A 24483-nucleotide genomic window follows, 5' to 3' on the forward strand; every position below is an offset into this window, starting at 1 on the left:
AGGGCTAGCTGAAGAATTACAGCTAGGGAGAAAAGTGGGAAAACAAAGGAACAGAAGGGACAAGAGCTAGGAAATGACCTTAGATGAGAAGGTGAAGTAAAGGGGCCTGGGATAGTGCAAAAAGGAGATGGGACATGTTGCAAGACTCTCAAGTGTTGGGAATGGGAAAGGTTTGAGTGTAGGTATAAGCCAAAGTACTATTGTTGCAGCTCAGAGGTCTAACTTGTAGGAGTTAGACTCAAGGATCACGCAGAAAGAAAAGGGGTAGACTGGCAAAAGATGAAGCTTAACGTAATCAAATGGAATACTAGGAGTTGCTCAAATCCCATTAAGAGGAAAAAGTGCATTTCAAGTTAAGCAGAAAATGTGAGCATAAAGCTGGAAGAAGGAATATGAAAGCTGTAATGTGGTTTAGGAGAAGCCTGCAGGTATTTTCAGAGATCATCCTAAAGACTAGAGAGGTGAGCTGGACTTTATAACTTGGCAAGATATGGGCCAACAAATGGGCGATAGGCATTATGTAACATACATGCACCAAACAGAGATGATGGGGCCTTTCAAGTAGTTTGAAAAATGGGAACACAGTAGAGGAGAAGGATAAGAAATGATGGGGGAAATGTCAGTGTGACAGTGGTACCAGAAAGGCGGCAGAATAAAATAGATGAATAATAGTCAAAAAAGATAAAATGCTGACTCTGAACTGAAACAGATTACCAGTTACTTTATTCCATGATTTGTTTCATATTTTATAACGTGACACATTGTCATTAGTGTTGCTGTTGTGAAACACATTGCAGATTTGACTTTGTTTTTACCATAAGCTATATCTGATATGGCATACCAGGGCAAACTATTGTGTCAAGCACCCTTTCTTTACATTTAATGATACCCAAATGTGCTTCATGGACTTTCCAGCACTTTCTACAGGGTTGAATTGACATAATCCCTTTGTGGAATTCGAGCAACAGTCCTCTGACATTTTAATCTAAAATGTAAAGTGCAGTACATATGGATTGACAGTGGACTGATCATCTGGCTATTCTACAGTATCAACATATTTTTCAACATTTGGAGCTTTGTCTTGTTCAGTATTATAGATAAATTCATGTAAGAAATTTTAAAGCCTTGTAAGCAATCAGCATGTTGTCCAAAATATCGACACATTGAAGTTCATGTTTCTGTTTCTGTTTGTTTTTTTGTCTTCTCACATTAATGCCCACTTCACTTAGCTTGTTAGGCATAACAGACTGTACTGCAAGAAACCATGAATCTTATGCCTCATGAGAGCATGAGATAATGCCTTTATGAATGTGCAAATCAGGAACACATAAATCATGTTCCATGAGAGCCTTTGAATCACTGACTTTGTGGACATATGAATCATGGTCTCTGAAAGTCTGCAAATCATTTTGACCAATTGCCTTGCAATCTTTAGCATTTACTATCTTCATCTGCAAACTCAATTTGCATCATCACTCCATAAGCTGTCCATGATATTTGGTTGTTGCACTGATATAACTTGAAACGGTTTACAGTCAAAAGGTCAACACTGACATGCACGACAGCTACCTCCTCGACCATGGTAGGAGTGACAGTCAGAATGTCGACGTTCATGTGTACGTCTATTTAGAAGGACGTACACAGGGCAGGGACTCACAGCATTGATGTCAATGGGGGATTTACAAAAGATGGTCAAAGGAATTTGTCGTCTTTGTTGCGTCGACCATACAACCTAATTAATATGTATGAGTCAACGTTATTTGTCACGGAAATCACTGTTCACGTAAGTGATTTTCATGTTTTTGATAGTAAACCACATGAAACAGTAAATTGTACTCTTGCATCTAAGATAATCCAGCCCATCCTTTTTAAAGACCTTTATGACTTGATGCTACATGCACTAGTCAGCCTGACACTAGAAACTTTACCAGGGATCAGCTCCTCTACAAATCTCATAATGCATCATGCTCCAAGCTTATTCTCCAGTTTTAAGTTAGGCAGCTTAACAGAACAGTACAAACACTTAACAAGAAACACAAGACTATGTATGTTGTAGAGACAATACACCCTTGGTGTTCCATTACCTAAAGCTGGGGGAAATAGGTGGGTGGCTAATTTTGCAGAAGAAGATGGGCACATCACTTAGAGCTATCATTATGGTAAGTGTACAGCTTTCATACCTATGCTGATCTGTCCTCTTTAAAGACCTTTAGGACAGAATTCCAAGCTTATCCTCCGGAGTGGAATCATGAAAGATTCCCATGTATGATAGTGACTCCCCAAAAAAGGTCTGGTTTTGCAAATCACACCTAGTCTATAGTGTCTTGAGAAAGCATGCAGAGAATCCCATGTTGCAGCTGTGCAAATATACCACCCAACTATGCATTTTTTTGAAAAATACTTGAAAAGTAGCCAATACCATTGCTGAGTCAAAGATTTATCATACTTTTCATATTAAAATTTAATCCATTCTGATAACCATCTTTAATGAATTTGGAGCCAAATATTTTTGAAGTTTGTGAAATAAATAAATGAGAATCTTTTCTTACTGATTTGATTAATTTGGGTAATTCGAAAAGTGCAACTGCTTTCAGACTATAGACATCTGATCTGGAGATTAAGCTAGGCCTGTGGTGCATTATGGGATTGGAGGAAGAGCTGAAACCTGGGAAAGTTTCATGTGCCAGGCTCACTGCTGTATGCAGACTCTAGTCCTGAAGGTCCTTAAAGAAGAAGAGCTCTAATCTTATATATCTGTAGCTATGGTAAGTAAATAACTTTTGTTTTCAAACATACAGCATACTTCTTTCTAACACATTAGTTTCAACTTGTGACAAGAGAAATCGGTAATTCCTGCATTGCTGAGATTATGAACTTTTTATCAAGCCACTAACAGGGTGTCTGTTTTGAGTGCCTTGTGGTTGTCATTGCATTGGGATAATACCTTTGCAGATAAGTAAAGAAAAGCTTGTTTAACACACTGGTAACAGCTGTCTCCTACTGAAGTGTGGAATATTTGCTCATGTAGAGATTACTGTCTCATCATGTGAGGAAATGCTTGTTTAGTACATTGGTAAGGTGCCTCAGGTAGGGAATGATTCCCAGCACACAACAGTATTTCTGCATTAATGTGAGAGACAATTCTCATTTAAAACTTTAGCAAGGATGCTTTTGTTATCAATAAATAGAGTGCTTGCCAATGGCACTGTTGTAGCTCTTGTGCTGTTGGGATGGAGCAAAGATAGCTGGAGCACCTGGTGGATGCCCATGCAATTGAAAGGTGGAACAACTGCTGAAGTTGCCACTTAGTTATGCTGGGTGCAGGAACAGCATGTTTCATAAGTTCATAGATTCATAGAGCTTACAAATCAGAATCAGTCCATGGACCATAACCCTCTTACCAATATCCAAGTAAGGCCCAGGATGAACTTATGGGTGCCCATTCAGTCTTCAAAGTTTGCATTAAAGAAGACAAGGCTATTACTCTGTTCTGTGTATCACAGACGATCATTCCAGTGATATGGAAAACAGTGAGTAATACATCTGTCAGTTCCAGCATGCCTTATTTAGTTGTTGATTCAGATTCAAAAATTTAGTTCAAGTGTTTGTGAAGCTGTTTTGTGGAGGTCTATAAGTAGTTGAAGGTGGTCTGCATTGCCTAGAGGAGGACTATCTTACTGCTTCTGACCCTTTCAAATCCAATTCTTTGAATGCATTATGATATTTCCCATTTACGAACAAGTTCTCAGTCCAGTGGAATAATTTGAGTCAGACTGAGTTATTTAGGTCAGTGACTGAACACTCAGTTTTATTTGTGTTAGTCACTTGCAAAACATTATTCTGTTAGTTTTTTCTTTTCTCTAAACTTGTGAACTCAAGAAAAATGGTTGTGCAGTCCACATTTCCTGAATTTTGTAATAATGGTTACACATGATTTCTTTTGCAAATTTTCAGTTTGAAATCTACTGTATTTGCTGAATTGAACCCTTCTTATTTTAACCCTGTCATCATACTGAAGCATAGGAGTGGCTATCTATATTTCCATACTCTTTGAAGCATTATCCACAATGTAATTTGCCCAGGCAAAATTATTTTGTCTAGTATTAAGATATTATATTTATTCTAATTTTACACTCTTCCAGATCCTCAACCAGCTCTTTTATTTGTATTTTAGTTAGTTATTCTGCTCTACACAGCTTTATTAAGTTTTCAATCATACTTTGATAGTAATTTAACTATTATTTTGCCTTTTTAACACAACAGGTAAATCATTATTTTGGTAATGAGTCATGCATCTCAGCAAACTTTGAGTGTTTACTTCTGTGCCTCACTTCAATCACATATACATCAAAAAACTCTTGCAAACTCAGATTTCTATTTAAAAATGGCAAATATATAAGAAACTATTTTTTTGAGCTGGCATACTGAGTAGTAATATAGATGTCAAGCCAAATGATTCAGCAGAATATGAAAAACTATTGTGACTGTACTCAAGAGATGCAAAAATTCCCAAATGTTGATTAGTTCAAAAGAAAAATTGCTTTTTGTCTGCACTGTTTTCATTTTTTTTTTTTTTTTTTTTTTTTTTTTTTGCAGAGTTATGTCTTATTAGACAAATCCTTAGCTAGGGCAGGGGGAAGAGGGTAACTGCCCTTGGCACTAGCTGTTAGTTGGTGCAGTCACCACTGTAATAAAAGTGTTGACCAGTCCTCTGAAAGTCAGTAGTGTGAGGATTCAATTACTGTTGTTGATAGGAGTGCTGATAATATTTTGAGCAGCCTACTGGAGATACTTAAATGATTTTAAAAAAGCAGAGAGATGGTGTAGGTCTTTTCTACAGTTTCTGTAGCTGGAAGATATTTTTTGGTCTTCAAGTCTGAAGGACATTTAGCTTTTGTTCCTCAACTTTGTTTAAAGGGCCTCCTACTTTGGACAAGTCTGCCCAGGGTGACAGCCGCTCAGGCTGCAGCTCTGTTGGTACATAAGTTGCATTATTAATTTCCTTATTACTGATGTTCCGTTTTTGGGAATGTCTATTTGACTGTTTTAATTTAAAGAGATGATAATCTCTCAGATTTTTAACAAAAGTTATTTTCTCACTGTCATGCTTATTGGGTCTTAGGATATGCTCACCTGAGTAATGAAATTTCCCCCATAGTCTAATAGTAATCATTGTGGTTTACACTCATTTCATTTGTTCCATTCCAGAGTTGAGTTTCAGCAGGTAAAGGTTATGCTTGTTAGCCATTTGCTCATTGCTGGTCAGTTCTTGGTAAAGTATCATTTTTTCAGAAATTGCTATGTACCACTTTGTTTGATTCTTTTTTGTATCACAGTATTTTGGACCCGATGGCCAAATACAGATTAAAGAGAGGCATGTTGGATACACTCACACTGTTCACTAACATGACAGCCACTCGAGACAGAATCCTATAACATACTGTCTGACAAGTGCACACTAGCTACATGGGTACTCCATAAAGGTATACATTACAAGGTAGAGCCACCATATTCTATCAAACAGAGATGTTATTTCTCTATGATCACAATACTTAGGACTGAAATGTCTGCAGGAATCATAATCTTAAAATAACTGGGCACACAGTGTGTATAATTTTTAGTGTTCTTTTATGTTATAATATTACAATGTCTAAATTATATTTTTATGTTAGGCAATAAAGAGCTTGTATGTGTATATTTATTTGTCAGTGGAATTCCTATCAACCAACAACACAACTCAGCAAACAATCATGAATTTGAGACCAGCTTTTTTAAAAAAACATGGAAAACACATCAGTCTAGCCATACAGTAATCAGCCAGGCAGCATTATACAGTGTTCTCCTACATCATAGGGTCTTTAACAAATTCAACAACACATCTTAACACTGGACAGTATGTTAGACCGCTCACCACACACACATATTATCAGTGTCCTACTGCTCACTAACCACAGTTCGTCTCCACCAGGCAGCATAATACCGGTCATCTGATACAAATACAAGTGCTAACTGAACTCTGAAGTGGGAGGGTGAAGGAGGCCTACCACCTTGAAGAACTATTAGGGCCCTTCTTCCGCCATCCACCTGGACAACAGTTTGGGAAGTGGGGATGGTTAACACAAGTGCTAATGAAAACTCTCCTGCCATTAACCTAACCTTATATAACCTCTTTCCCATTTTCTGCCTAACTTGTGATCTCACTCTCTCTTCCACCCCCTTAACTAACCCCCCATCATCTCCTAGCCTTAAAGGTACAGGCCAGTGACAAATTAGCCTGCCAAGCAAACTCCATTTGTTGCTGGACTTCCCACCCAGCAATAACACAACTCAGCAAATGATCATGACTTTGCAACCAGCTTTACTAACAAACATGGGAAACACATCAACATAGTCGCACAACAGTAACAACCTGACAGTGTGACAGAGCGCTCACTTAGCTCTTTAAAAAATTCAACAACTGTTTCAATAACTTTAAACTGGGCAGCATGTTAGATCAATCATCACACACATATTTGTAGCATCCTACCAGTCACTAACCACAATTCAAACTCACCAGGCAGCATAATACTGCCAACCTGATCCAAATACAAGTGCCAACTGAACTCAAAAGATTGGGGGAAGGGGCCCTACCACCTTGAACAACAATTATGGCCCTTCTTCCACTCACCAGTGTATGCAACAGCCTAATCCTCCCTTTTTAAACCTATCAGCTATCTCCAAAATAATTCCTGCAATAACAATGCCAGCTGAACATTGAAAATGTCTATCCTGATATGACTAAGATGTACAGAATCACTAGAGAATTAAGCTGGATCTCTGTCTACAAAGTTCTAGTGCTCAAGAACAAAAAATACTAAAGTTCCACTTGCCCTAGCCACTCTGTGATTATGAAATCTCCTAGTAACTCCCATTGCCTTAAACTTATCAGCAACCCTCCAAACCAGTCTGGGAATTATGGCAGCCTGCTTTCTCAGAATGTCCCAATGTACATGAAAACTGACAAAGTGGTCCACAGCACCTAATCAGAATAAGAATAGCTCACCTTGTGCAAGCCTGCCAAACTCTATCAACACTAACTACCCCAACACACCACTCAAATCATCTAACTCAGATCTACTTGTAATACACTTTAATCATAGAAGCCTCCTCAATAAAATGCAAGAATGCCATGCTGCCCTTACAATATGCACCCCAGATATAGCCATAATTGCAGAAACCTGACTTAAGCCACATATAAAAACTGAGGAGTTACTTCCTCCCAGCTATTGTCTCATCAGAAAAGATAGAGTATCCAAACGTGGTGGTGGTATTGCCATAATTTACAAGGGCCACCCCAACCTAGTACAGCTCTTCACCACCGCAACTTCCTACAGCTGAAATCTTACCAACAAGCTTACAAATTAACTCCCAAAAATCCATTATCATAATAGCCATCTACCTCCCTTCTGCTAATGACCTCTTAAATATTGAAAACATCCAAGAATGGGCATCCTCTAATTTTTCTCAAGAGACTATAATACTTGGTGATTTTAATCTTGACTGGTTATCCTGTTCCTCTAACTTCCCTACCAACTTTATCAACCTTTATTCCTTTACCCAAAATATTTCTCAACCTACATGCATAGATTAGGTCACAAACAAGCATTCTGTACTTGACTGGATCTTAACAAATAAATCTAACTATAGCTACGACACAGGTTGCCTCCCTGATTCCCTTAGTGACCACCACCCCACCTACCTCATCACAAAACATGCACATGGTATAAATAATATCACATATCAATGTATACGTAATAAAAAACAGCTCTCTCTTCACTATTTAACACCCTATTAAATAACTATAACTGGTCACCCATAAAAACCCTGCAGTTGGATCTTGAAGTTCAGTACTTTAATAATGCATTCCTGCAAATTCTAAATCATCTTGCTCCTTAAAGGAAAATTTGCTCCAAGTCCAAAAAACTTCCTTACTTATCTAAAGAGACTATTCTCCAACTCAAACAGAGGGACAAAGCCTGGGCTCGCTATCACAAAGACAAGAATAGTAACAATTACACAAACTACCGACAGAAATCGGGCCAAAAACCAAATAAGACAGGACAAGAAGTCTTACTTTCAAACATGTCTAACTAAAACACCAAAACAACCCTCAAAGATTCTGGCAATCAATCAGTCTCCTCCTAATTACAGGAAAACCGACCACTCCACCCCCAACAACTAACTGCACTACTGACTGTATAGCTACACAATTCAATACCCACTTTATTACCTCTATCACCTCACTACCTCACTACTTAACAACAATGACAGCTCCTCACTTTCCATACCACCTCCCCTCACTGACCTCAATAATCTTCCTTTCTCTCTTAAACCAATCCAAACTAATTATAAACAAAATCTCCTAACTAAAATAAAATCTTGTACTCCTGCTGCAGATCGGTTACCTGGTGAATTTCTTAAACTTGCTGCTAAATATCTTATTCTATATCTATTCTTATTAACTGCACCATCTCTGAACAGTACGCCCCCTTGCTTTGGAAAATATCTCGTGTCATACCCCTGCACAAAGGAGGCCCCACTACTGAACATTCAAACTATAGGTCCACAGCCATACTTTCTCCTCTTGCCAAAATCTTAGAAAAATGCCTACATAAACAGACATTAAACCACCTCTTAACACATAACCTGCTATCTCCTACTCAGCATGGCTTCCGGCCCAAACATAGTACTAACACCACCCTAATAAGTTTCACCAATACTAGAAATCAGCTCAAAAACAAAAAACACCTTGTCTCTGCCACCTTTCTTCATACGTCTAAAGCCTTTGACACTGTATCCCATCAAATACTCCTTAACAAACGTGCCTCTCTCAGTTTCAGCTCTAATACCCTACAACGGTTTCACAGCTACCTCTCCAGCAGTAAACAAGCCACCACATGGGAACATAAACTATCACCCCTTTTACCCATCACTGTCGGCATCCCACAAGGCTCTATCTTAGGCCCACTTTTCTTTGTTATCTTTACTAATGATCTTTATACTGCAACTTCACCTGCCTCTATCATTCAATATGCATATGATGCTTCTCTTATTTTCTCGGCTCCCTCCTTATATGAACTCCAAGTAAAGTCTCAAACTGCCTTTCAAAACATTGAAAAATACCTCTTAGATCACCAACTCATGCTTAACCCTAACAAGACCATACTTATGGTATTTTCTAATTCCTCCAATAAAAACCAACAAACCCATCTCTCTATCTTCGCCTCTAATGGTACAAAAAATTGAACAAGTTTAACATACTAAACTCATAGGTGTTACCCTAGACTGCAACCTAAAATTTGACAGACATATCACTTTAACAGTCAAAAAAGTCCACACAAAATTAGGGGATCTCTGCAGGGCTAAACCACATCTCTCTAATCATGCAAGAATAGCTGCTTCCAGAACTCACCTACTTTCCTCCCTTCTCTAATATTCTCAAGTCTTTGCAAACCTTTGTAAATCTGACTTGAATAAGCTAGAAGCTTGCTACAATAAAATCTCCAAATTTTCTGCTAATCTTCCCCACAGAACTCTGCACACCCACTAGAGGAAAAGTATCCTAGATATGGTGCTCACAAATATGGGAGAGTGCTGCACCCCCCCCCCCCAAGTGTAATGCCCTCACTGGTAAGATCAGATCTCAAAGTGGCCTCCCTTGAAACAAAGATAAAACTAGTCCTCCCATCTATCACTAAAATACTTTAAGAACCTCTCCAAGGTATATTACCCCCTTTAAGGGATGGCATAGATAGTTTCCGAGCTCCCCCAAATCCAGAAAGGACAGAAACCTATGCAAAGGCATACACAAGAGCCCTGTATGACCATTTAAACAACTGCATAGAAATGGCAGTACCAGACTGAAATAAATGCAGGTCAAACTGCAAATACAAGCCACCCTGGTGGAACACTGATATTAATAGGTTGTACAACAAAAGAAAGAACATCCTGTCAAGAACTAAGAGGGAATGTGCAGAACAGAGCAAAAAGTCCCTCATTAGTCTAAACATGAGAATCAGGAAACTAGTCAAGTCTCTTAAAGCAGAATCTGAGGTAAAAATAGCCTCCAAAACTAAAGATCGCCATAAGTCATTTTTCAGTTATGTCTGCAATCTTAAGTGTAATACTCAGCATTGTGTAGAATTAGTTGTAAGTGGCATCACCTATACTCAGCCAGAAGATAAAGCAAATCTGCTGACTGACAAACGCAGCTCAGATTTCACCTACCCATCATCCCCCATTCTCCCCAAGAAATACCCTCCATCACTTCACTGCCAATTATCACCAAAGTACAGGTTGTCACTGCACTCTCTAAATCTGTAAACACAGTTTCAGTGGGGCCTGATGATATACCAGGTTGCCTCTTAAATAACTTAAGTTAGGATTTATCAGGCCCATTAAGATCTCTACTTAACCACAGCCTCCAGAATGGCTTTGTCCCAACAGAGTGGAGGACAGCAACAGTCATCCCTCTGCATAAACAAATCAGGGTCAGGCAAAGAAACCCAGACATCTCACCAAAAAGAGACTCTGTTAAAGTGCTGGAGAAACTCCAGCGAAATAGACATATCTTCTTTGACCTGTCTGCTTAACCTTATCCAATGATGCTTCCACCTTGTGCCCCTCAAGAAGTTGGTCTCAGCTCTCGTAAATGTTTGACCAGGACCTACTGCTCTGCATGCAGAATTAAGGAGCCCTAAAACCTCCATCAGTTCCTCATTCCTCATCTTTTCTCTCCCCACCAATGACATCACTCAGCCTTTCGCTTTCTCCACCTTCTCACATGGCAACCTGAACACTTCCAGTTTTACATCAAGCGCTAAACTCAAAAATGTAGGAAACTTAGTTAGACCCTAGACTTTGCCCTTAACAAAAGGTACTCCCAGCTCTGCAAAGAACTGCTTCAATAACCTCCTCCCCTTGACAGCTGCTTTCTTTCCATCCCCAATCAACAAATAATTGTCCAAATAATGCACAGCCCTCATGCAACCTGTCCTCTGATGCCACATCCAGTGCAGTTCAGTGCTGAACTTTTCAAAAGTAGCACAAGCAACTGCACAGTTCAGAGACAGTGATTTATTGAGATGCATGGTCAAAACAGGCCAATCCAGATTCCTCACAGGTAGTAACCTAAAGGCTGACTCAGTATCCAGCTCTGACAGCCAGGGATCTTTGAATGACTTCATCACCCACACAACTTCATCCAAAGATGAATACTGAACCTTCACATGTGTTCTATCAATATGGGTGTTAATGGAATCTCCTTCTGGGAATGACAAGTGATGTGTTGACCTAAATTCCCTTAGGACTTCTTGGGCACCAGTCTCAATGGGGATATTCAATATGTCCAAAATGGAGGGAATTCAAAGGTACCTAATAACCTACCCAGCACCAGCTCTTTGTCCAACAATGTATGTACATTCTTCTCATCCTTCCCTAATACAGACTTTAAGTTCTTACAAATATACTGAACCTCCAACATTAGATTTTACCACAAAACCATGTTAAAACTCCCTCACTAGCTCCTGAGCCACTTTATCAGGGTAACCCCACAAAAGAGATTCCAACTGACTCAGTTTAATAGGTGAATGCAATGGCTCTCTGGCTGATTCCAGCACAAAAGGGCAGACCTCCCTTTTAGATAAATGTGTATATGAAATCATTATTATTATGACCACCATCAGCACCATCAACCCCCTTTTTGATGTTTTCACATTTGCCAGGGTGTCACATCAACTTTTACTACTTCTCTATATTCAGAGCCACTCTATTACCTTCTTTGACATTCATGCTGATGTGTCTCAGGTCTTCCCTCATACAATCCGTCCATCCACCTCATGGCTGAGATATTCTCAGCTCCTCTACTTTTTCCTCTCTCTTCCATGTCAGCCTTACCAAATTGTCTTTTGGTTTCCTGCACATGTGACTGAGCCATCATAATCAATTCTCCTTGACCTTCTCTGTAATTGGGGCTACCTTAGCTTCTGACATCAGTATTTCTTCATCTGTCTCACACTGTGCATCCTACTACCCATTTCAGGCACTTCATCTCCACCACCGCAAGCACTCTCAACTGCCCTGCTATCACTGCCTAGGTTCTGACGTATATAATAAAAAAGAAACGGCATATAGAAGGCACACAGTTGGTTTATTTGCAAAGTATGCATTTGCAGCAAGGCTCATTCTGGCTTAGTGAGTACTACTTCCTTATGAGAGCAGAGGAGAGGTAAAATGAATGTTACTTAACAGTTATGCTTGAGAACATTTAATATGTTGTTGAACATGCATCCACATTCTGTAGCCATGTGGATGTCATTTGATATTATACTGAAAGGATAGGTTCTTAATAGTGGCTGACAATGAATTTGCTAATAACGGGTTCTGTCTGGAATCACAAAATATTTAAATGTCAAATTTCAGTATTTCGAGACCAAATTGTCGAATCTGCAGTTGTGCAAAACTGCAGAATATCGAACCCGGAAATGTCAAACCCACAGTACACATTAGGTAAGTGTTATGTTTTTTAAAGGTTTTGGGGAGGGTTTGTGTGTATGTGAGTGTGTTTGGGAGTATTAGATATGGGTTAGGTTAGGTAGGTAAGAGTGTGAGTGTGTCAGTGTTGGGAGTGGTGGTGTTTGTATGTATGTGATGTGCGTTTGTGCAAGGAGGTTGTAGAATGTGAGGTGGTGGGTTTTCTGTCTTTCGGTGTTTAGTGCGGCCTCAAAGTTAGTATATATAAGTAGCAGGGGTGTGGGAGGCATAGCCCCCCACATGGGGAAGGGTAGGTGTGTGTGTGTTTGTTTTGTTGTGTTCAAGTGTGTTGTTTTGCTTTGTTGTAGTGTCGGGATGTAGGTGTATTTGTATTTGTATGTGTGGTGTAGTGTTTTATTACATTCACGGTTTTGAATTTTGCGGTTTTGGTTTGTGGATTTGTGAGTTTTTGGCTTTATAGTCTCAAGATACCGAAATTTGATATTTCAGTATTTCAAGATTATAAAGTGAATCCCTAATAACATATCTGCAACATTGGTTCTTTATGTACCACTGAAATATAGCTACACAAGTACTGCACAAATGCATGTAATCAACAGTTCATTATAGCTAAACTGGAATATTTTTAAAATGTCAAGCATGAAATTTGTTTAGAAAAATCCTATTTAACATTATCTGAAGCTTAGAAAAACAACACTGAAGCTTACCACTGTTATTGGCAATTTCCCCTTCTGAACATGCTACACAATCAAAGCAGCAAATTGGTTGCCCTGGCAGGGTTGCTTTTCTGTACCCTGGGAGACAGGTTTCTGTACAGACTGACTTTGGAATCTGAAACACAGACAGATAATTTATTACAAACAAATACATGAAAGTGCTGTTATAATGAGACTCTATTTGGTCTGTTACAAAAGGAGATACTGCCAGCCCAGCTAACTGGAATTTTGTAAATAATTATATGTCATTTGTAAATATTAATATGATTTATATAGAAGTGTAACAAAAAGGAGATACTACCAGCACTTCTGTCTGAAATTGTATAAATGGTCATGTGTCATTTGTGAATGTCAGCACGTTTCATGTAAGATGCTTATGTTACAGATGTATTAGAACTGCACGTCATATTGTATAGGCATGTGTGCTGAATAGATATTTTGTAAATTACTGAGCAGAAATGTATGTACACTATTGTAACTGTTTAGATGTGTATATTTTAACAGGGAAACTTGAACACAGGAAATTATCTTGAAAAACATCAAAGAATAGTTTAAATTAAGTTACTTTACAGCTGGGCCATAAACAAAAGATTTTATCTCTCAGTTTCAATGCAGTAACAGGCACAATGTCTAGAACTAGAAGTTTTTTGTACTGTCTTGGAAGTGTTTATTGTTTTATGACTTCCAGGATCTGCCTTAGATCTAAGAGAAATCCTTGTTTATGTATTTTCACAGGTAGATGCTAAATGCTAACAGCTGCATCAGTGGAGGTTGTTTTGAGCCTGGAAACTGAAGTCAGATGACAAGAAATTATGTAATTCTGCAAGCATCCCAACAGCAATATTTGAGATATGAATTTAAGACTTCTGAGAGAGAGAGACTGAGCATTTTGTATTTTGTCTTTGACCTGACAAGAACATCCACTCACCACATCTGCTTGCTTGCTCTGTAAGTAAGTTAACTAGGGTACAGTAATTTCTCTTAGCTACAGCTAGTAATCTAGTGAAATATAACGTAGATGGTTTCTTTATTTATTTCAGACTGTCCTGCAATGTTGTTTTAAGTATTTCCTGTGATTTTGATCTCTGATGTAATTGTGATTATTTGCTGAGCATTTTCTTGTTCTTTTATTATTTGTTATTAAGTATATTTAAACCTTTCATTGTGGCTGATATTTGTGAGATATTTAAGTTCTGAAAGTACTTACATATTTATTTGGTGTCACTGTGGGCCATTCCTAATAGCCTTGCTCTTGGTCAAACTACCATTTGGATTAATGGTAACATTACACAGTAAGATTAGACACCCTTTGCTAAGGGCCTCAAAGTAGCTGATAAAGAGTTGGCTGGTGGCAGTAATACCTACCTTATAGTCTGGGCAAAATGGGGTATAGCTAGTAAGTGTGTGCCAGCCTTTCCCAGGTGTGTGTGTGTGTGTGTGTGTGTGTGTGTGTGTGTGTGTGTGTGTGTGTGCATGTGCATAAATCAAATCTCAAAATGTTTGTGTTAGCTACTTGGGCAGGGACACAAAGCACTGGTTGGACAGAGAGGATATTTGAGGTCTTGGCCTGGCCACTCAGCTGAGATCTCAACACTATAGCTTTGCCAGTGGGGAGTCTTATTGTGGATCTGAAGAAAGAGGGAGAAACCAGCCCCAGACTAACTGTGGTCTCTGTGTGCTCTTAAGGGAAATTGCACTTTACTGTGTGTGTACTTGTCATACTCCCAATGTATGTCTCCCGCTGTTGCCAGTGGTGAGGATTGAGACTCTTTGATTACTGAGCCAGTGCTCGGGTGTCACATGGTCTACCTAATTGAAAACTGCAGCATATTCCCCAACTGACCCTATCCTTAGCCCTTCCTTCTACCACATATATGGCCTGTGCCTAAAACTTTCTGCCTTTCCTTTCTCAACCTTGTCTACTGTTAAACTGCTGAAAGTATCCACCACTCTGTGTTAAATGATTTTCTCATATACAATATACGTATAGCCTTTTTTAGCTGCCATATATGCTCCTTTGGCTCTTCATTTCTGCTACAGAACCTGATTTTCTCCCTACCTACTTATGCACCCACATAACATGTTCGCCCTTTACTTCATTTCTAATATTAAGAATGTCTCCAGCTTATTTAAGATTTTTTGGCAGTCTAGCTTTTCCATTCTTGTCATTATTTTGATCCTCTTCTGTGAACTCTTTCAACTGCAGCAGTTTCTCTTTCTCTAAATAGTCTCCAGAACTGCATCCCTTGGCAGTACAGCTTCTCATTTAGGTAGTCTAATCACTGTCATTTCACAGTACTCCTGATGTTTAACTTTGTTTTGATCACAACCTGTAAATCCTTCCATCCATAGCCTATTTTCCCATTTTTGCACATGGGGTTACGGTGTCACATCAAGAGTGGCATCACCTAAAGCCAGTGTTCACACTGTTGAGTGTCTAGCCCTGCCATTGTTGTTTTTCCAGGTTGTACATAATTTTTTCGATTGCAACTTGTGTGATTTAAATTTCTGCAAAAGTGCCGATTCGCTCTACATAAACATGAATGTCACAATGTCGAACCTTGCAATAGCAAATGTAATACAGCATTCGCTGTTGTAAGTTTTGACATTGTGGTGCAGATCGCACTATAGTGAGGATCGGGAAATGTACACTTTCCCTCACTGTAGTGCGATCTTGGAGTTTGTATATATAAGTAGGGGTGTGTGGGGGGCACAGCGCCCCACATGGTGGGTGCAGGGGGGCTTGGTCCCCTGCAAAAACTTTCTTTACTGTGCAATGGATGGGATTGCTGTTACCAGAAGTGTGGTGACTGTTCGAAAATGTCAAATTTGACATTTACAATCACTACACTTCAAGGTTTTTTTGCGTTAGGCATTTTAAATTTCCCAGTTTAGGTTTGACATTACTGCAATTCATCATTGTTCATTACGGTGATAAGATAGTAAACTGTTTTTCCATACCACATACACACACATATGATGATGTGAGGTATTGCCTTTTATGCCAGGAAGAATAGGGCAGTGCATGTGTAACATAGGGCAGTATAGTTAGCTGGAGTTTTGTAAATAATTTTGTGTCATTTGACTATCACACTGACTTGTTCATAGGCTCATAGGTGAGTACTAGGCTAATGGCCCTGGAGCCAGTATAAGCCTAGCCAAGAATATTCGCAGTCATCCTGCTGCCAGATGTTAGTTCCTTGTGCCCCTATCGAGCAAGGCCGTTGAAGTGATCCCTGGGGTGAATTTCCTATTACCCATCCACTCGTCAAAATTTTTCTTGAAGAGGGATAGTGAGGTGCTCTACTTGATGTGAATGGGGAGTTAATTTCAGAGTATGGGAAGTCTCTGGGTTAGGAACCTGTCCCTCCAGCAGGTTCTGTTTATTGTGGTGATGAGGTTAAGGTCTTTAGTGTGTGTTGCGTGGAGGGAGTGAGACTTTTTCAGATGAAGCATGTCTAGCAACACTAGGTCAAACATGGCTTAATATGTCAAGCATAGATCACCTCTAAATAGGTGATATGAGATAGAGTAAAGCTGGAGTTTTTTTAGTCTTTCTGTATAGGGCATGTGTTTGAGTCCTAAGATCCTCTTTGTGAGGAACTTTTGTGGCCTCTCCAGTTGTTGTAGCTGTCTAGTGAAGTACATGTCAAATGGGGCATTGTACTCTATAATAGGTCTAATGAGGGATGAGTAGAGAGGGATTATGACTTCTTTCTTCCTGGATGAGAAACCTTTTGTAATGAGGTGTGCCACGCAGAAGGACTTTCTAACAACAGTGGCAACATGGTTGTCGAAGGACAGGTTGCTATCTACCTGTCTCCCTAGATCTCTTATCACACCTTCAGAGTTAAGTGGGCTACCATCGATGTGTAGTTCATGGGCACTGAGTTTTTCCTGAAGGGAATGACAATGCGCTTTTTAGCAATGAGCCTAAGGCCATGGTTCTGGCACCAGTCATTGGTCTCTGTGAGGCCTTTTTGTAGGAGGTCTACATCAGCTTGAGAATCAACAATAGCTCAGAGTTTGCAGTCATCCATGAATTTCATTAACCAGAGTCCTTTTGTTTTGGCTTGAACTTCAGAGAAGTAGATGCCAAACAGGAGAGGACCCAGAAACGATCCCTGTGGGACTGCACTTGTAACTGCCCGGTAGTCAGATTTGGAGTCCACTACTTTCACTGTGTGGGTTCTGTCAGTGAGCCAGTTGGCAACCTATCTTATAACGTAGGGATTAATACCTAGGTTAGTGAGTCTATCAATGATTCCTGAGTGGGGGATGGTGTCAAAGGCCTTAGCTAGATCAAGGTAGACTGTGTGGACTACCTTGCCTTCATCCACCACTCTGGTGACACATTCAAAGAAGTCTATCAGGTTGAACAGACATGATCTGCCCTTCACAAACCCAAACTGTGTGGGGTCCAGGGTGTGGAGGTTCCCTATATCCCTATTTATAAGGTTCATAATGATGCGCTCCATAGCATTACAGATCAGGCTCATCAGGCAGATGGGGTGGTAGTTACCAGGGTCAGTAGTCACTCCCCATTTGTGGAGTGGAATAACTGTAGTGGTGTGCCATTCAGTGGGAACAAAGCCTGAAGTGAGGCTGTGGTTGAACAGGGCACTCAGGTGTGGTGCCATTTCCCTTTGTAATTCATGTAGAACACAGCTAGGTATATTATCAGGTCCGATGAAAGCTGTATTCTTGGCTTTGGACAGTGCAGTTTCTACCTGTGCATCCATGATGTTAGGGATTTGGCATTCCTCGGGTATTGGGATGGGCCCTTTAGGGGGTGAAGGGGGGGGTAAAGTTTGCACTCTACCTGTCAGCCAAGATATTGGCAATATCAGTTGGTTCAGTAAAAGTGGTGCCGTTGTGCAGTAGCTCAGAGCAGATCTGCATATTGTTATGCAGATTCTTGACATAACTAAAGAATGCCTTGTGATTATCTTTAGTATCTGTAGCAATTTTGTTTTCTTAACTAGCTTTGGAGGATTTGATAAGGAATCTCAGTTTTTTGCTGAGATTTACAAGAGAATTTTTCCAGTCTTGGGACTTTACCCTTTTCTGCAACAGTTTTTCCTTCTGTTGTAGGATTTGTTAATAGCAGGAGACCAGCAGATTGGCTTCCTCTTTTTGGAGGACAGCATCTTGGTTCTATTTGGTATGGCCTGATCCATCCACTTGTGTAAATGCTCATACAGTGCCTTGGTGTATGATTCAACAGCCATACACCCATTCCCCAATTGCATGGGTGATGTGAAGTTTGCCACTTCTGTCTTTAGAAGCTCAAAATTGGCTTTGGAGAAGTTCTTCACTGTGGGATTTGGATATTGATGGTGATTAACTTATGGTCAGATATAAACAGGGAGGAGTTGATTACTGGTGTAGAGCAGTGGTCTCCCATGTTTGTAATGACCAGGTTGAGAATGTTTCTACCTCTGGTATACAGATGCTTGTGTTAAAAATGTTTCAGCTGTGTTATTATAACTGATTAAATGTATATGTTTAAACAAACAAATCTGGAGGGGAAGAGTAGGAGTTTTTGAAATTGTTCTATAATTTTCAAATACTGCAACAGATCTTAGCAAAGCTCTGAGTGTGTATTGTACCAGAGTCAGGTGATCAACTGTGATGTCATTCCACAACCAGCACTGAGAGGATGAAACTCACACAGCAGCTTTTTTGTTATCTATGACAGTTATCACAGTTCATTTCAGATGAGTTAGTTCAGTTATTCTGTCTATTAGAAGCTCATCACCTTGCATTGTGGAAGTAAGCATCTCAACATCTAATCTTGCCTTGCTGTATTAATTGAGTTAGCTAGGGAACAGTTTATTCTTTAGACAGTCAAGAAATGCAGTGAGATTAGTTAAGTATAGTTTTTCTGCATCTGTTTGAATCTGTCCAACTCTTGTTTTTATTTCTCCAATGATTGAAACTCTGATGTTTATTGTACTTAGATATTTAGTATTCTCAAGTTTTCTATTTTGTTATTTATTATTAAACATTTTTATACCTTTCATTGTGGCTGGTCTTTTAGATAATACTTTTAACATCTACTTTTAACATCTAGAGAGTACTTGTGTTTATTTTAGTGATGCCTTGCCCACTCCAAAAAGCCTGGCTGCTTTGGTTACACTGCCATTTATGTTAGCATTGATTTTACTCAGTATAACTACATTTCTGTCTATTTTCTCCTTACATGCCCAGTAATGTCTATTTAGCGATTCTTTCCATATAATAGGGTATATCCATCGTAACAACATTTTTTTTTACCTCTTTGATGGAATACACGAATACACATTTACATTTCCTGGTGCATGTGCCTCGACGTCTCGCTCTCCGCCATCTTCTGGCCCGCTCTCACATGTATTTATACCTGTTTGTATTATGTTGTTAAATGTCATTAAAAGACTGTGTATATACATATTTAGATATAGATGTTTCACTGCAGATGTCGGTGATTTGACTGTCGGTAAGTCCACATTTCGTTTTTCTTGGCCAATTTATTCAATAAGCACGATAACTGGATACCCTTGTAAGAGCTTGAGAGTGGCTGACTGGTGGCAGTGAAGTTACCTTATACTCTGGGCAGAAGGGGTACAGTTAGTAAATCTGTGCCAGCCTTTCCCAGGAGTGTGTGTCTGCATGCGTGTGTGTGTGTGTGTGTGTGTGTGTGTGTGTGTGTGTGTGTGTGTGTGTGTGTATATTTGAAAATCGCATATGTAGGTGTGGGTGTGTCAGCTTCTTGGAACTGGGATGCAGTGCTCCAAAGTGAGTCTTATTTGGGATCTGGAGAGACAGACATTCCGGTTCTAGATCTGGACTATGTTTCCTGTGTGCTCTTGGGAGAAACTGCCGTCAATGTATTGAGCTGCATCTTAAAATACTATGTAAATCCATTCCTATTTTTTGTGACTATCTTTCATCAGTGTCAGTGATAGGGATTGAGGCTCCTTGATTACTGCCCAGGGTAAAGAGAGGCTGTCACATATTGGTGGGAGCAGTGGGATATTAATGGAACTTCAGTAGCCTGCGGGGAGTTGTCACTGAAGGTGTGTGTGTACTCTCAAGAGCCATAAAGTAAGCATTCAGAGTTTAATTTTCACAACAGTTTTGTTTTTGCTAGTTTAGTTTAGTCAGGGAAAGCAGGAAAAGATGTCAGAAGAGGATTATGGTAAGCTGACAAAGAACCAGCTGGCCAGGGTGTGCAAAGTTAAAGGACTGGTGCATGCTAACTGGACTAGAAAGGAAATTATTTCAGCTTTAATCACCGCTGCAGTGAGGGCAACCAGTCTAGTGATGGAGATGTGCAGCCTTCAGAAATAGGACAGTTTACCTTTTCCTCAGAGGACTTAAAAATCCATCTGGAGTTAAAGAGACTTGAACTGGTTTCTGAAGAAAAGGAGAAGCAGTGTTAACATGAACTGTGACATTTGGAGACTGAAGAGAGACTGCAGCTGAAGAAAAGGAGAAACAGCATCAACTGGAGGTCAAACATTTGAAAACTGAAGAGAGATTGAGTCATTTGGAGACTGAAGAAAAAAGAGACTGTGGTGATTGGAGGCTGAATAAAAAGAGAAGCAGTGACATCATGAGAGGGAAATGTTGACTCTTCATCAGGGTCATGGAGGTAATGGGGAAGGAAATAGCTGGAACCCAGAAGCAATAAAGGTCAGTAAATTGCCCTTAGTACTTTGCCTGAGGACATGAGAGTCTGGTTGGCAGACCGAAAGTGTAACTCTACAGATGAGCTGGGGAGAAAAGGGGATCTCTACTTAGCAAGCAGGGCATCACTGCACAAGAAGAGGATACCCAGTGCTGCACATGGATATGAGAACCCATGGTGGGCAGCCTAAATCACTCCAACAGAGTCTACCATTAACAGGGGAAGCCATTATTTCAAGTACATGGCCAGGATTAAACCACAAAACACACAAACTAAAAAATAAATAAAATGAGCACAGGCTGAATCAGGTGCACAGACCACAAAAATGTATTGAGATGAGCGCTTTCGTCTGGTGTACATCACCAGACTTCTTCAGACAAATGAAAATACCATCATTCCTTTTTATGTACTAGCAGGTGATAAAGACACACCTATAGAAAGAACACACACCTAATTAACCTTTAAAAAGACATTGCAACAATTAAAATCTGGAAACTAATCCATTAAACACTAAACTCTTGTACATTACTCAAATGTATTCACAGTTAATAAATATGCTTTCATAAAAACACTTAATGTATGCATAAAAAAGAAAAAGAACTTGTACAACCTAAATAATTTCATCTATCATAAGCTTTTAACTTTAATGAACTGGTAATAGATGCTAGTTCATTTAAACCAGGGAGGCAACTAGCATTAGTAAAAATCTGCCACCATGTTTTCCTAGTCTCTAAATAAACCTTCCAGGGTCCTCCCCTGTTGTGGTGTTTCACCTGCTCTAAGACTACCAATTTGAAAGTGTGTTGGGGGTGAATTTTAATATGCCTATATAATGCATTCTTTTCATTGGCCTGTCTAATTTCATAAGTGTGCTCATATATCCCCTGTGCCAACTTACGTTGGGTTTTACCTATGTAAAACGCCGGGCACTCCTTACACTGAGCCAGATAAACCACTGCTTGGGAATTACAGTTGTATTTTCCCTTTATATTTATCCTTTTATCACTCACTTGAACGTGAGTTGTAAGCAAAATGTGATTACATTGTGAGCACATATTACAGGCTGTCATTTTGCACTGAATCCTGCGCTTGTCATTTCTCTCCAGAATTCCTTTTAAATTCTGGCCTCTCCTGTACACCAAGTTTGGATGATCCCCAAGGCATTACCCAAAATATAGTTGCAATTTTTTCTGACAATGTCCTGAATGATCGTCATATCCCAAGAAAAGACAGTCACAAAAGGACAAAAAAGGTTACCCCGTCCTGGTACTATATTATTGTTATTTGTTTTGTTAATGTTATTATCATTGCTGTTGTCCCTGCAATTATTACTGCTAGAACCAGGCATATCCTGGTTAGCTGTCCCTTGTACATGTACCTGAGATTCTATTTTTCGAATAACTTCATGTTCAGTAACATTTCTATTCATATTCAAAATAGGTTTGTTTACCCATGTTTGCCGCTTGAAAATAACTTCCCTCTTGATATTATCAATCAACCTAGATGGGTAACCTCTCTCCCTAAACATACTAGTCATCTTTTCACATTCATCCAAGAAGTCATCGTACTCCGAGACCATTCGGGCAGCTCTGACTAATTGCCCTTTAATAATCCCCCTTTTTACATGTAAAGGGTGATTACTGGTAAAGTGCAAAATACTGTTGGAATAGGAAGATTTAGGATTAGGGATTAGATGTTTTAAGTGTAACCAGGGGGACATGTAGCGTACACATGTCTACTGAAGCAAGTTGGGGAACAAAAGGTGAGGGAGCCAGCAAGTGGGAATAACAGCATGTCAGTTGTAAGTTGTCTGGAGACAAGAAGGTAACAAACTATCACTGGAGTTTGTATCCTATCTTAGTGGATGGAAGACAGGCCACTGCTAAGAAAGACACAGTCTCTGACATAACTACTGTGAAACCTGCAGTAGTTAAAGAGGAGTAGTACTTGCTTGGGCAGTTCACTCCAGTCAGAGCATTAGGAGGGATCTCATTCCAATTACCTTTTGCCCAGGGTTCACCTTAACTGGGAGGGTGGAAAAGGAAGCAAGCAAGTAGCTGTATTTGGGGATATTCCTGCAGATGTCTTGATAGGGAATGAATTTAATAATGCAGTACCTTGTGTGCATGTAGTTACATGTAATCAGGCTTGGAGACAGGCATATACGTCTGGTAGGTTGGGGCAGACCCAGACAGACCCCACATCTGAAGCTGGGGCTGATGATGTAGCTATTTCAAGGAGGAAGTTACCTTGCAGCAGGGAGCCTGATAGTGAGCCACAGCTGCTGGTAGGTAATGATATTCCCATGGACAGTGTGACTGCAAGAACAGAGGTGAGTCATAGAATCCAGGCTGGCATTGAGGCACTGCTGTCAGGAGATAATAGGCTTCCTGTGGAAAGGGAGCTGGGAGAGGTCACAAAGGTAGAGTTGAGACAGGCTCAGCTTTCGGACCCTACCTTACAAAGTTTGAGAGAGGAAGCTAAGGAGAAATCTGATGCTCAAGGAAAAGGGGAGTCTGTATACTGGAACAAAGGGTTTCTGTATAGAGAATGGATCACTGAGAGAGGGCTAGTGGTTGAGGTAATACATCAATTGGTAGTGCACAGAGCCTACCATCTGGCACTTCTAGCCATAGCCCATGATGTTCCTTTTGCAAGTCATATGGGCATGAAGTGTACCAAGAGACATATTATGCAGAACTTTTATTGGACTGGGATTGCAAGAGATGTAACAGGATACTGCAGGACCTGTGAGAAGTGCCAAAAGATAGGCAAGGTAGGGGACAAGATGAAAGCTCCATGGTGCCTTTGCCTGGGATTAAAGAGCCATTTCAGAGGGTAGCTATGGATGTTGTGGAACCTCTGAGTACCCCAAGTTGCACAGGGAAGAAGTATATCCTGGTGGTAGTAGATTATGCTACTAGATACCCTGAGGTGGCAGCTCTGTCCTCCATCAAGAGAAGGTGGCAAATGTTTTGTTAGAGATTTTCAGCAGTGCAGGTTTCCCAGCAGAAATATTGACTGACAGAGGTGCCAATTTCATGTCCTGCTGGCTTGTCTGTGGAAGCATTGTGGGTGAAGCAGCTAAAGGCCACCCCTGACCACCCCCACACTAATGATTTTCTGGAGATGTTATACTATATACTAAGGACCATGCTACAGGCATTTGCAGTCCAGTTTAAGAGAGAGTGGGACAAATATTTGCCTCATCTACTGTCTGCATACAGAGAGGTACCCCAGCAATCTACAGGTTTTCACCCTTTGAGTTTCTGTATGGGCGTAGCATGAAGGGACCTTTAGATATGATTAATGAAGAATGAGAGAGTGAGTGTTAATCCTACAAGGGGTCTGTTGTGGCATATGTCCTAAACCTCAGGACAAGGCTTAGAGAACTCATGGGCTTGGCCCAGGAGAACCTGGCATGAGCTCAACATCAGAAAAAAGTCTGGTATAACAGGAATGCTCGAGCCTGAGAGTGTGCTGTGGGACAGCAGGTTATGGTGCTCATTCCTGTCAGACACAATAAGCTTCCGGCAGCTTGGGAGTGACCCTTCAAAGTGGTAA

General features: G+C 40.0%; 1 protein-coding gene across 1 annotated transcript in view; it reads right to left on the reverse strand.

Annotated features, from left to right (window-relative positions):
- Positions 1 to 22498, reverse strand: part of LOC122808442 (vomeronasal type-2 receptor 26-like) — a 41593-nt gene extending 19095 nt beyond the window's left edge. The window contains exons 1-2 of the mRNA XM_044079405.1: positions 22298 to 22498; positions 13239 to 13362 (exon numbers count right to left, since the gene is read on the reverse strand). Of these exons, the coding sequence (XP_043935340.1) occupies positions 13239 to 13362; positions 22298 to 22498 (325 nt within the window). The remainder of the gene's footprint in view (positions 1 to 13238; positions 13363 to 22297) is intronic.
- Between the last annotated feature and the right edge of the window lie 1985 nt (positions 22499 to 24483).

This window comes from Protopterus annectens, chromosome 8.part0 (genome assembly GCF_019279795.1).
Source record: "Protopterus annectens isolate FY-2018-M chromosome 8.part0, PAN1.0, whole genome shotgun sequence".
NCBI classification, from domain to species: Eukaryota; Metazoa; Chordata; order Ceratodontiformes; family Protopteridae; genus Protopterus; species Protopterus annectens.